This window comes from Phascolarctos cinereus, unplaced genomic scaffold, assembly GCF_003287225.1.
Source record: "Phascolarctos cinereus isolate Bilbo 61053 unplaced genomic scaffold, phaCin_HiC Scaffold_726;HRSCAF=1367, whole genome shotgun sequence".
Lineage (NCBI taxonomy): Eukaryota > Metazoa > Chordata > Mammalia > Diprotodontia > Phascolarctidae > Phascolarctos > Phascolarctos cinereus.
In genome coordinates, this window is record NW_027556098.1 from 103674256 (window position 1) to 103688400 (window position 14145).

Here is a 14145-nt window from a genome sequence, read left to right on the forward strand (position 1 = left end):
AATATATATATATATTGAACATGGCTAATATAGGAATTTGTTTGTAATAGGATTTTTTTTCTTTCTCAATGGTGGGGGTGGGGGGAAGAGGATAAATTTTTGATTGAAAAAAAATAAATTTTAACTTAAAAATAAATGAAAATATACCTGCAAAGAGATAGCATTAAGTGGGGATGACCATTTATTCATATTTTGTTACAAATTAGTTTAACTGAGATGTGCCCCCTAAGGGAATTGGGAAGTTTTTTGTTGGACCAGAGAAGAGTGAGTTATGGTAGAGAAGGAAGTATCATTTGAAATATAAGAGTCTGTCAGGAGAACAGAAGTGAGGATGGGGGAGAAGGAATCTCTGATTAGCCAAATCATAGCGTGAAGATACCAGGTGGTGCTCCAGGGGGTATTAAGTAAGGGACAACCCAGAGGTAGGAGTGTAATGATAAAAGAAGTCAGAACATAAGTCCCTATATGAATGAATACTGTGTGCCTCACCTTGTTTCCCCAGACACCTCCTTCATGTACATGATTGCAGGACTCTGCATGCTGAAGCTCTATCAGACCCGCCACCCTGACATCAATGCCAGTGCCTATTCTGCCTATGCATCTTTTGCTGTGGTCATCTGTCTGACTGTCCTTGGAGTGGTATGTCTGTCTTAATCTCATTTTTGGAAAAAGAGGCTCATGACATTAAGACAAGAGTGAAACGGTGACCTACACACAGATTGGGGGAACTAGACCAGATTCCAACTCTAATCAGAAGATGTATTACTTTAGTAGAATCATTTATCATTCTGGACTTCAGTTTCCTCATCTGTAATAAGAGAGTTGTACCAGAAAGAACACAGATTTGAGGTTGGAAAGGACCTCTGAGATCATCTTGCCCAACTCCCTATTTTTACAGATGAAGAAATTTAGGCCTAAAGGAGTTAAATGATTTGACCAAGGTCACTCCTGCAGGAGGGTTGTGGTTTTAAGCCTAAATCCAACGTTATTTCTATTGCACTAACTGCCTTCTTGCCATTCAATGATCCTAAATCACCCAAAGAGTCCCTATCAACCTACTTTTAAACTCTGTACAAATCTCCTTCAATGCGTTCAATTATGTCTGCTTTTCATGACCCTGTTTGGGGTTTCTTGGCAAAGATACTGGAGTGGTTTGCCACTTCCTTCTCTAGCTCATTTTACAGATGAGGAAACTGAGGCAAACAGGGTTAAGTGACTTTATCATATTAGAGTTCTAATCTTGTTTTTAACATATCCTTTTCAAATGAGAGGAACAGGATTATTATATCTATTTTACAGATCAGTGAGTAGTTAAGAGAATTGCCTCAAGGCCACTCAGACAGTCAGTGTTGTGGCCTGTATCTCGAAGCTCAGCTTTCCTTTAGGTTCCATCTAACTCTGCATCTATAAGACCCTGATTCTGTGGTTACTGGATGAGATCCTCTGTTCCATGACTATGGCTCCTTACAAAGTTTTATTGATGCCTTTTGTTTTTTACACCCGCCATTTGTTTCCCAATATACATAACCCAACCCTTGTTAAAAAAAAAAAGGAAAGAAGAGTCATTCTAACAAAATCAACTGATAAAAACAACTGCTCCTCCCAGCATTCTCTCAGCTTCTTACAGAACACCCTCTGTAGAGTCCCACTGCTCTCTGTAGAGGAAGAAGGTGTGGCCTACTTATCTGGCATACTGTGCTAAGGGACTCCCACAAGATCTTCCAAGAAGTAGTCACACCACCTCTTAGTTTTGTTTTCATTTAGACCATTCTGGTCATCCACCAAGTCTGAATCCCCATGCCTCTTTTGCACTTGGAGGCAACCCTAAGCTCTCAAAGGTTATGCCACCAAAGAGTAAGCTCTAGCAGGTTCCACCATGCTGTAAAAGCTTAAATATTGACCTGGCAATAGACTAAATCTGCTTTCCAAGGAGCAGCCTAGCTAAGTACAGAGTCTCTTTACCAGTAGACTGGTCGCTTGGTAGTGAATTCTTAGACCATGGTAACCCATGAAATAAAGACAAATACAAAATGGCCTTCAGACCTGCACAACCCACTTCCACTTCTGCAGTGAAGTGGAAAAGGAGGCAAAGAGGCCTAAGAATCACACAGATTTAGAATATCTATAAACTTTAACTATTGGCATTGTAAATGTGAGACCCTTATCCCAATGACTGACCAGCTACCAGACTCATCTCCCTCTGAGATTACCTCCCATTTACCTTGTCTACATTATATGTGTATGTGTGTGTGTGTGTGTATGCATGCACACATACATGCACACACAAACACATATATAGCTGTTTGCATGTTGTCTGCCCCCTTAGAATTTAGTTCCTAGAATCACATAAGACCTGGAAGCAGTGACACTAAAAGACCATAGTGTCCCGTAAGTCATGGAACACTATATATCAAAGAGCAAAAGAACTAGGGCTGTGGCCGAAAATATCATGCCCAGCAAAGAAGCACAATGCTGAATGAAAAATGAATATTTAATGAATTGCCAGGCATTCAGGATTTTATTGCAAAAAGACCTGAACTCAACAGAAAATTTGACATGCAAGATCTAAGAGAAATATAAGGTAAGCATCAAAGACTAATTATAAGGGATTCAATAAGGACAGACTGTTTACTTTTTATACGAGGAAATATAAACTATATGTCTAAGATTGTTATTAGTCATTGAGTAGTTTGAAAGAACGATTAGGGTAGAGCTGAGTATGATATGATTCTAAAAAGTAAAACCATCTAGGAAAAGGTAAAAAGAGTAATTATCTTCCACAAATGAGGTGTGAGAGGAAAAATTGTCACAGAGGAATTATGTAGGGGGAGGAAGGCTGGTAGTTCTGGAACCCTATCTAAGAGAATGGGATAAAGAGGGAATGACATATATATTTGGAAGGCTATAAAAGTCTTCTAACTTCAAATAGGAACAAGAGGATAATGGGAAAAGGTGGGAGAGGATAAGGGAGGGATCTTTGGAGGGGTGAGTAGGTTAAGTAATATGAGGGCAAGGTAGCAGGTAGAAGTAAAGTAGAGGAGTCAGGAGGGAGAGGAAATAAGAAATATACACAAACATTAAATAAAGTTCAAGAGTAGAATTTATTAGGGAAAAAAGTAGGAGTAGTAATCATGATCTCAGACAAAGTTAAAGCTAAAATAGATTTAATCAAAAGAGAAAAATAGGGGAAATACACTATATATCAGCCATATTAATCAATATTGTTTTAGACTACTTAAAATAACTAGACAGTATTAGGTTGGGATATTGCTGTGGTATAGGAAATGATGAGTTGGTGGACTTAGAAGAATATGGAAAGACTTGGACTTATGGAGGAAGATATTATCCACTCTCAGAGAAACAGAGGACAAACAAGTATAGTAGTTTTACATAGATACATATGAATGTATATGTCCATATGTGAGCATGATTATAGATATCTAAGTATATATATGTATGTATATATGTATGTGTATATTATGTATATTATATATAGTTTGTGTGTATGTGTGATATATATGTATGTATATTTGATAGGTATGAATGTATGTATAATATATGTATATACATGCTTCATTGTAGCCTTCATGGGGGAGGGGAGGAGAAAGGGGGGAAAAAGAACAAAGTAAAAAGTGCACAGTAGAGAACAAAAGAAAATTTACAAGGAAGCAAAGAGAAGATGGACAGTTCTGAGTACAATGTGTAGTATTTATTATATATTACTTATTTATTATGTATTTTTTCAAATGGAAATTTATTGCTGTATATTTTGAACCCTCTCTTACATTCTGCTGTGCACACGGCCATGCTTTTTTTTTCTTCTCTTATTTTGTATTTAAGTTTTAGTATGTACGTTTATAATGTTTCTTTTTTTCTGTTATGTATTTAAGTTTAAAATAATTTTTTTAAAGAAAAAAGAATTTTAATTCCTCAAGAGCAGGGACCATATTTTTGACTTTCTATCATCTGCGCTTGCTTAACATAGTCAGTGCTGAACATACAGTAAGAGCTTAATAAATGCTTGTTTATGATGATACTGGAGAAACTTCATCATATCAATCTGAAAATCTTACTAAAAATTAAACCAGAAGAAGGAAATTTTAACTAAATAGAATGATAGCTCATAGGCACTCCTTGAAGGAGAAAAAAAGGAGTTGACAGAGTTAGTTGTATCATTTGCCCAAAAACAGCCCAAAAACATCATTTCATGGGATAATTAGTTATCTTATACTGCAGTACTCATAATTGCAGCTTGCACACTAATATCAGTTGCAAAGGATGAACAGGTAAAGAAATTCTATAACAAACTTGTTAAGACCTTCCAAATTAAATCACCATGCACTTTAATACTTCATGTCTTTGTTGAAATGGTGGGAATAGAGAAGAATGGTAAGAGAAATATTTCAGAAAGCATTGATCAGGAAGAAGGAACAAGAAAGGTCAAAGACTTGTAGAAGCCTCACATCCCTGTCATGACTACTTTAGTCAAGAAAAATTAGTAGGTGCTAGATATGGCAGACACTAAATAATATAACAAAAAATGAAAATGGCTATATTTTAACAGACTGGAAAGATTCATTCCTTGTTGGTGTGTGAGTCATCCTTAAATCAGTTGTCTTTGTACAGCCAAACCACCATCTTGTTAAAGAAAATATCAGAATTAGTATAAAGCTAGAAGAAATACTAATAATGGGAATATATTACATGCAATTGAAACAACTCCAACCTGACCTATTTAAACAAGTAATCGATACCAGAAATGGATAATGGACAGTATAAAAGACATCGATGTCAATTAAAATGGTTTTATACAGAAGTGTAACTGATATAAATCAACTGCCATAACAAGGAAAATCAAAACAGCTTAAAAATCAGCTTAGTCTGCAAAGATTTTATTTATTTGCCAAGAAGAGATAGATGGGGGCCAAAAGCAACGCTGGTTTAGACTATACATTTGTTTGCAAATCTTATAAAGAAAGATGATGGAAGTTTATAAGTAGTATTGCCTCAAAGAGCAAGAAAAGTAATGGAGGGTAAAATCAATTAAAAGAAATATTGGCAAGAGACCCAACTAAGCAACATCACCTTAAGGGCGTTTAAGGATGAAAGGGGAAGACGACAACAACAACAAAAAAGAGAGAAATGGAAAAAGATACAAAGATTTCATAATAAACTATTTTCACTATGAAGCAGAGCAACTACAGTTGGATTTTAACATCATATTATAAGTGAAGTGGAAATGGCACTAAAAATAACAAGATGGGGAAAGAGGCCAAAGAAGACCACAAACAGAGGAAACCTATGCTAGAGGTGACACAATTTTAAGGTCATTAAGGGAATGATTCACAAAATAGATGAAAGTTGTTGTTGTCAACAACACTATGAAAGTGGATATGATACCAAAGGGGTGGGAAATTTTTCACATTAATAATACCCCCAAAAAAAAGATAACAACTGTTGATCTCTGTGCCCATTTTCCTATCTGAGATTTATCTCCATACCACATCAAGAACATCCTTGATGAGGGTATTGGTAGGGAACAAGCAGATTTTTGCAAACAGTATTCTGAAGTGAACCACATTTTTACCATCACACAGCTGACTAAAAGATGTACGGTACTTATTTTTGGTTTATAATCTTACTTTTAAAAGCTTTGATTTAGAACAACATAAAAATATACCATTAGGAAGCTCTGTGATAGAAAAAGAATATGGTTTGGTCATGTGGTGATGGCAAGATATGACAGGTAAACAACTTGAGACATACACTACTATCTTCATGATGTTGGAAGAAAGCCTTTAGCCCATTGGATGAACCCCAGGTGGCAAACTTATGGGAACACATGCATAAGAGTCACACAGGATGGGCAGGTATGGATGGGTTTTAATCTGCATCATTGTAGGGAATGTCAGAATTGATGAGATCACATATCCCTTGAATATTGGAGCCATTGTATAGCAAGCCCTGATTGTACTAACTTGTTTCAGCTTATTCAAACGCCAGCCCAAATTTTTCTGAATTCCTCATGTTTGCGGTTTCTTATTATACCATAGCAGGGCAGCTGGGCAACTCATCTTGGTGAGTTCAAATCAGATCTCAGACACTTACAAGTTGTGTGACCCTAGGCAAGTCACTAACTCTTTTTGCCTCAGTTCTTCATCTGTAAAATGAGCTCGAGAAGAAAATGGCAAACCTCTCCAGTATCTTTACCAAGAAAACCCCAAAATGGGGTCACAAAGAGTTGGACGTGACTGAAATGACTCAACAACAAGATGGTACCATTGCATTCAAATATCCTACTTTATTTGCATCGATTGGGTTGATGGGAACCTACATTGATTTCAGTTGTTTACTATTACAAAAAGTGCCACTATAAATATCTTACTATATATGAGACTTTTTTTTTCTTGTCTGACCTCTTTGTTGTCCAATAGTGGGACATCTCACTGAGTCAAAGAGTTTTTAATTGGCTTCGTAGGCAAAAACCTGAAGCTCAGATAGAGGTGACTTTCCTTTTCATTTACAGTTGTTTGGAAAAAATGATATATGGTTCTGGGTTATCTTCTCTGCGATCCACATTCTGGCATCCCTTGCACTCAGCACACAGATCTACTATATGGGCCGCTTCAAAATAGGTAGGTCACTTCTCTTTTTCCAAAAGAAATTAATGTTTCCCTTTTGCTCACTCATTTATACCAAGTGAAAGCAAAATTGAAACTAATTAGTAGGTTCAATAAACTAGATTTGTGTTGTAATATGATAGCTTATATTCTCTTCAGGACTGTGGGCATCCAGATGGTGACCCTTTTGTCACACATGTACATTTGTTTATATTTCACAAATGTATTTGAGTTTTATCAGTTCTTCTTTAAATCAGCAATCTCCCAATCTTTTTGACAGTGCTTCCTTTTTAGAAAAAATTTTTGCATTCCCTCTCAATGTGTATATATAGATATGTACGTACATATATGTGCCTGTTTGCCTATGTGTATATGTTTACTTATTCATACTCTACATATATTATATACATTTACTACTCTGCTAATAATTATGTACATTTGAAAGTCTGGTTCTAAGTTCAGTTTATTTTTATATTTGATTTTAATGGTTGTCATAGTTTAAAAAGGGACCTCACACCCTGCTCCGGTAAGTTATGCCTTGGAGTCATGCCGTTATCCACAATAGCTTCACAGCTCTCTCTTTGCAGACCACTGCTTTAGGAAACAGCTTTTATGTCAGTAGGTTCTGATCCAGATAGAAACCCCTATTCAGCCAAAAAAAATCAATTTATAAACTAGGTAATTCTGTCCTCAGCCAGCACATAGCCTTTAATTTTAATATCTGTTGCACCTACAAAGCTGTCCCTCGGAGGCTGGTGCTGTCATTGGAAGCACCTGGTACATAGTCAACCTGTTTGTTGGGATGAATCCAGGCCATTTATGCAGGGAGGTGATCTGTTTCCCAATTCTTACCTCCAAGACATTTTGTTATGTGGCACGCACCATTGTCTCATGTATGTATGCCTGTAGAAATGAAACAGGGTGGAACTGAGCTATTTATGTCAGGATCAAGTATTTGGCCAAATATTACTCATTTTTATTATCATGGGGGTTTTTCCAGATGGATAAAGATATGGAAAAGTAAAAAAAAAGGAAATTCTGAGTGTTGTGCAGCACAGCATTGACTTCATCTGAATTCATTCCAAGGCCAAGAAGATGTTGATTGGATCATAGATGCTCAGGCAAATCTAGCCTTATTTTGTGACTAACTTAGCTTTACTTTCAGTCCAAATGCTCCTTCCCTTGAAAACTCTCTGGATAGGTACTCAAAATGTGAACCAGTAGAGCATAAGAACACAGAAAATAATAGGTTGGAAGTTTTTTAAATGGACTTGAAGATGTGTGCCCTTCCACAGAAAGCACTACTCGGGTTCTTCACTCTCTCCCTAGGCATTGAGTTGAAAATAGACTCCAAGAGAGAACACATGTATTGTATCATTTGAGTCTATGTAAGTGGGAGAACAGAGAGACCAATCTTTATTCACTCCAAGGGAATACCAAACTCTGAGTGTTCTATGTAGTCAAATGTGTCAACCTGGACACACTCTCACAAACCATTTTTTTCTTCCCTCCACTGCTTCCCCTGATTCAGATGTGTCTGACACAGGTAATGATGAACTGTTCTCTCTTCTTGGGGTTCTTAGAAAACGTTCGTAATAAAAGTGCCCCTGCTTTTGCCATTAGCAATGTTTTTGAATGCACTTTGGGGTGGGTTTGGTGGGGATGAATATCTGCCTAGTGCACTTGAGACAGACAGACAGAGACGAGAGAGAGAGAGAGAGAGAGAGAGAGAGAGAGAGAGAGAGAGAGAGAGAGAGAGAGTACAGAGAGACGGACAGGCAGACTACAACTTCTGTTACTGAAAGGACGGTAAAGAGCCTGAGGTGTCATGTCACTTCTCTGTTTGTTTTGCTCTTTTTGTTTTCATTCCAAAGGCCACTTTTACAGGATCGTAGATTTAGAAGTGGAAGAAACTTTGCAGATCATCTAGCCCAGCATTATCATTTTACAGATATGGAGACTGAGACCTGAAGGTGAAATATTACTTATCCAAGATTATTCAGGTCCTTTGCCTCCAAATCCAGTGTTCTTTCCATCACACCATGCTGCTTTTCGTCAGTGCTGAAATAACTGGGATTTGACCCAAATCTGACACATTTGTCATGTTACTACTTAAATGCAGCTCTGAGTCAGTGTTAAACGCTGAGGCTAGGCTGCAGATCTGCATGAGGGGCAGATTTGGGGCAAGAGCTTTAGAAAGGCATTGAATAGAGAGAGGAGGAATATTGCCCACTCCTTTCCAAAACAGACTGTGATTCCTGCCTTGGGAGAGGCCCAAGAATAGCCATGAGGCTGATGGTTCTTTCCTCCTATCTCTGAAAAGGTTACTGGACTAGAATGAGATCTATTTGTCTCCCAAATATTGCTGGTCTAGGGATATGATTTTCGTTTAAAACAAAAAGCAGCTAACCTGGAGTTAACTTAAAGAGTGAGGAATGCCTCAGAATTACACCCACCAGCTTGGCTACTTTCCTCCACCAAATTCAGATTACACAAAAGACCATCAGAACTAGCTAAAAGAAAGTAAAGTCATATCCATGCAGAAAGCAAACAAACAACAACAACAACAAAAGGTGGAAAAGTCCTACGGATTAGAATATGAAAGAAAGAAAGAAAGGAAGGAAGGAAGGAAGGAAGGAAGGAAGGAAGGAAGGAAGGAAGGAAGGAAGGAAGAAAGGAAGGAAGGAAGGAAGAAAAAGAAAGGAAGAAAGAAAGAAAGAAAGAAAGAAAGATAGAAAGAAAGAAAGAAAGAAAGAGAAAAAGAAAGAGAGAGAAAGAAAGAGAGAGAGAGAAAGGAAGGAAGGAAGGAAGGAAGGAAGGAAGGAAGGAAGGAAGGAAGGAAGGAGGAGGGAGGGAGGGAAGGAAGGAAGAAGGGAAGGAAGGAAAAAGAAAGAAAGAAAGAAAGAAAGAAAGAAAGAAAGAAAGAAAGAAAGAAAGAAAGAAAGAAAGAAAGAAAGAAAAAGAAAGAAAGAAAGGAAGGAAGGAAGGAAGGAAGGAAGGAAGGAAGGAAGGAAGGAAGGAAGGAAAGAAAGAAAGAAAGAAAGAAAGAAAGAGAAAGAAAGAAAGAAAGAAAGAAAGAAAGAAAGAAAGAAAGAGTGAATAAACTCTTTGCTGAGAACAAGATAAGCCCAAACCAGCAGATAGGCCCCATTCTTACCCAAGGAGAAATTCTCCAAAGTCTCTAGAGAAGCGAGGTGGAAAGCAGGGACATGTGGAGATGGTGGCTTCCCCCTGTCGTTGACAGCTCCCAAAGCCTTTGTTCCTCCCTCTCTCTATTATACCTGGGGTCAGTCCCAAAGAGAATCTGTTACTACAAATGCCCTGTCAAAGAAAGAACATCTGTCTTCTGTAAAGCTTTTGCACCAGCTCGCCTCTCACACAGGCAGGCTGACCAGAACCAACCTTCTCTCCACCAACCCCGTCGCACCAAAGCTACGGCATAAACAGCACACCAGGCTTGGGTGAAGACCTAGTTACTCTAACATTTGACATTACAGTCAGCCAGATGTTGGCAGTGTCCACACCAAGGCCATTCCTGAATTATGTGTTTTGTTTTGTTTTGTAACCCTACTTGGCAAGCTCTATTTCCCACCCCCTTCTGATCTGAGTGTTCCGGCTGCTTCAGCTGTTCGGCCCCTGGAGCAGCACAGGTCTCAGCATGATGGCTGTGAATTGCCACGCTCTAGAGATGGCCCTGGTCCATAGGATGCCAATAAAATGACTGGAAATGGGGAACTACACCAAGGAACCAAACTTAGCGTTTTAATTCAATCTCTGGCTGAAATGGTTCAGTCACCTAATTGACTAACTTTCTAGCAGAACAGAGTTTTTCTGGACAAAAACTACTCAGTTGTCTGTCAGTGGTTCTATTCCCACCCTACCTTCTTGTATTTAATACTTTCTCTAGCTCAATATGGGCAGCTAGGTGGCACAGTGGAGATAGCAGTGGGCCTGGAGTCAGGAAGATTCATCTTCCTGAGTTCAAATCTGACCCCAGACACGTACTAGCTGTGTGAACCTGGGCAAGTCACTTAACCCTGTTTGCCTCAGTTTCCTCATCTGTAAAATGAGCTGGAGAAGGAAATGGCAAACCACTCCAGTATCTTTGCCAAGAAAATCCCCAAATGGGTTCACGACGAGCCTGACAAGACAGAACAACAAAAATTAGCTCAGTGAAGACAGACAACACAGAAGGTAAAAATTTATGCCTTGTGAGCTAAAGCTGTTAAAATGCTTGTCATTTAGACCCAACCTTCTTTGTCTTGATTTTTAAAAATTTTTTAAATGGTGATAAGCTATCGGAAGCTATCCAGGCTTCTGTGCATCACTTTACTTATATGCCTCCTTGTTTCTACATTTTACTTAAATTCTCTTCCCTTGTGAGAGTTTTTGGATGTTCTTACTATTATGACTAATGATAGTGAAAATCCTAATAACTGGCACTCATATGGCACTTTAGGGTTACAAAGGCATGCTTTTCATTCTCAGTATATCCTGGGATAGATGGTACAATAAAGAGTGATTATCTACACTTTGTAGATGAAGCAACTTCTAATTCAGTTCAATAAACACTTATTAAGCACTGGGGATTGCTAGGTACTGGAGATACAAAGACAGAAATATAATATTCACCCCCCCCCCCCTTAAAGAGCTTACATTTGGCTGGGAGAAAACAACATGGACTCAGATAATCAAATGCAAAATGTAGCCCAAGGTCCAGAGTTCAGTTTTGCAGACTATACTAAAGGGTTATTGTCTTTCTTTGACTCATTTCTCCCACTTGGAGTTACTCCAGAACAATCTCTCCTATACAGCTTACTTTTTTTTTTTTGGAGGCAGTCAGGGTTAAGTGACTTGCCCAGGATCACACAGCTAGGAAGTACCTGAGGCCATATTTGAACTCATGTCCTCCTGACTCCAGGGCTGGTGCTCTATCCACTATGCCACCTAGCTGCCCCACGTAGCTTACATATGGCCTGTGTCTTGGCTTTCCCAAATGTAAATAACAGACCCAGGTGGCCCATACTGGCACTCAAGTTACCTTTATTTCACCCTACAGAAAATTCAGGAAAAAAAAAAAAAAGAAAGGAAAAAAGGAAGAACTCACAGAGCCCATAATGGATGCTGGAAGCGCATAAGGCACTGACTACATCAGCACTCCCGGGAGGTCAACTGCCCCAAGTCACCAATAATCACATTGCTCTAATTGCTCCCAGAGTTCTCTCTCTGACTTGCTATCCCCTGGAATGCTACCAGGACAGCCCTCTGATATTCCAGTGAATCCTTGTTCCCCACAGAGTCCTACACAGTCCTCCCACCACCCCATGGGCTAAGCACCTCATGGAAGACAGACCCCAGGTATGGGGTGCACAAGGACTACCCTTCTCATTGGACCTGCAGTTTCTGAGGAACACACAGTAATGGAGGGTGGTAGTGAGGTCCAGATCCCCTGTCATCCGCTGCCTCATAATTTTAATCTTCAACTGCAAAGGTCACTTAGTGATCTCCTTCCTCCTTTAAGAAGCATGCTGCTGTGAAAGTCTTCCTTTAGAAACCTTGTGCCCAAGCTGTCAAATACCCAGGAGGTACCCCAAAAGACTGGGACCCCTGTCAGATGAAGAGGGTACATAACAAGTTCCTATGTCTTTCATTGCAAGTTTTTCCACTTCTTTTTTATCTTTTCCTTCCACATCTGACTTGATTTTTATTTGCTTATACTCCTTTTTTCTTTTAACCTCAAGCATGAGATACAAGGGAAAAAGCACTAGAATTGGTGTCAGAGGACCTGGTTTCAAATCCTAGCCTCTTTTATTTTCCTGTGTGTGCTTTCTGGGTCTCAGTTTCTTCTTCTGTAAAGTGAGATTAACCAAGATAATCTTATAGGTCCCATCAAGCTCTGTCTATTGCTGTTCGGTCATTTCAACATTTAGGGTTTCTTGGCAAAGATACTGGAGTGGTTTGCTATTTCCTTCTCCAGCTTCTTTTACAGATGAGGAAACTGAAGCAAACAAGGTTAAGTGACTTGCCCAGGGTCACACAGCTAGTAAATTTCTGAAGCCAGATTTGAACTCAGGAAGATAAGTCTTCCTACCTCCAGGCCCAGTGCTCTATCCACTGCACCACCTAGCTGCCCATCTAAGTCTACGATCCTATAGAATTTCTGTTTCAAACCAAAATCAGTTGACTGGTAAGTGTAGGCTTTTTCTACATGATCTATAGAGTTTTCTATACTTACATGAGTAAACTCTTACCAAGAATAATGACCACTATAAGAAAGACAGGTTAAAATATCTCCTACCCCAACTAGGGGGAAAATAAGACTTGAAAAAAAATCAGATTGGCATGAGGACAAGGTCAGATGTACGGATTAAGGAAGAAGGTGTCCCATTCCCTTCCTACAAGTAAAAAACTACCAGTAAAACTAAAAATTATGTGGAGTCAGCCTAAAGAAAACAGCCGGGCAAGGCTGTCTTGTGCCTTGGCTGCCTCCTGTTTATAAGTATTATCTGATAAAGTAAGTTCCCCTTTCTTTTTTTTGGGGGGGTGGGCTACACAATGGGATTAAGTGACTTGCCCGGGGTCACACAGCTAGTGAGTGTTATATGTCTGAGGCCGGATTTGAACTCAGGTTCTCCTGAATCCAGGACCGGTGCTCTATCCACTGCACTACCTAGCTGCCCCAAAGTTCCCCTTTCTTCTGTTTGGTCTTTTATACTACACATTATAATACACCTAGGGGTGGTCTTAGTCTATGCCACACCAGCCCAATGACTAGATAGTTTATTTTAACCAAACTCTGGTTAAATCCCTACTGTGGATATGGTGCTCATCCAAACAGCATATAAGAAAACAAAAAAGGGGGGGGCAGCTAGGTGGCACAGTGGATAGAGCACAGGCCCTGGATTCAGGAGGACCTGAGTTCAAATCCAGCCTCAGACACATAACACTTACTAGCTGTGTGACCCTGGGCAAGTCACTTAACCCCATTGCCTAGCCAAAAAACAAAAAACAAAACAAAACAAAAACAAATAGCATATAAGAAAGATGCCATCTTTTCCTCACAAAAATTAACATAATCTAAAAAACCCCTCAAACCTGTGCCTTACAGCAAGGTTCCCCCCCATCAGCTCTGCCCTTGGGGGTCATAACTCAGTGCCTGAGTGAGTGCTATTTTTTGGATGGTGACTCTTTGCATGTTCTCTTGTCGTCAGCAGATTTGGGAATTTTCCGCCGGATTGCCATGGTATTCTATACTGACTGTTTCCACCAGTGTAGCCGACCGCTGTACATGGTAGGTGAAGTCTTCATGTCCCCTGGACTTGTGCCAGCAAGTACAGCATCAGCCACCTGGAGGGGAGGGAGGAGAGCAGGTTGGTGCAGTCATGAAATGCTTCTGCTGTTACACAGCTAGAGAGGACCTAGGGCAGCTGAGGGCCCATCAGCTGGGCAACTGAACAAGAGTCACTGCTCATTCCCTCTAGCTTTTCTCTCATGCCTTTTTTTCTTTAAGCCTATCAAATCAGGA

At 39.4% G+C, this 14145-nt stretch overlaps 1 protein-coding gene across 1 annotated transcript in view; it reads left to right on the plus strand.

Moving 5' to 3' along the window:
* SIDT1 (SID1 transmembrane family member 1) overlaps nt 1-14145 on the plus strand; it is a 166268-nt gene that overhangs the window by 138167 nt on the left and 13956 nt on the right. The window contains exons 18-20 of the mRNA XM_021007140.2: nt 503-639; nt 6527-6635; nt 13835-13911. Of these exons, the coding sequence (XP_020862799.1) occupies nt 503-639; nt 6527-6635; nt 13835-13911 (323 nt within the window). The remainder of the gene's footprint in view (nt 1-502; nt 640-6526; nt 6636-13834; nt 13912-14145) is intronic.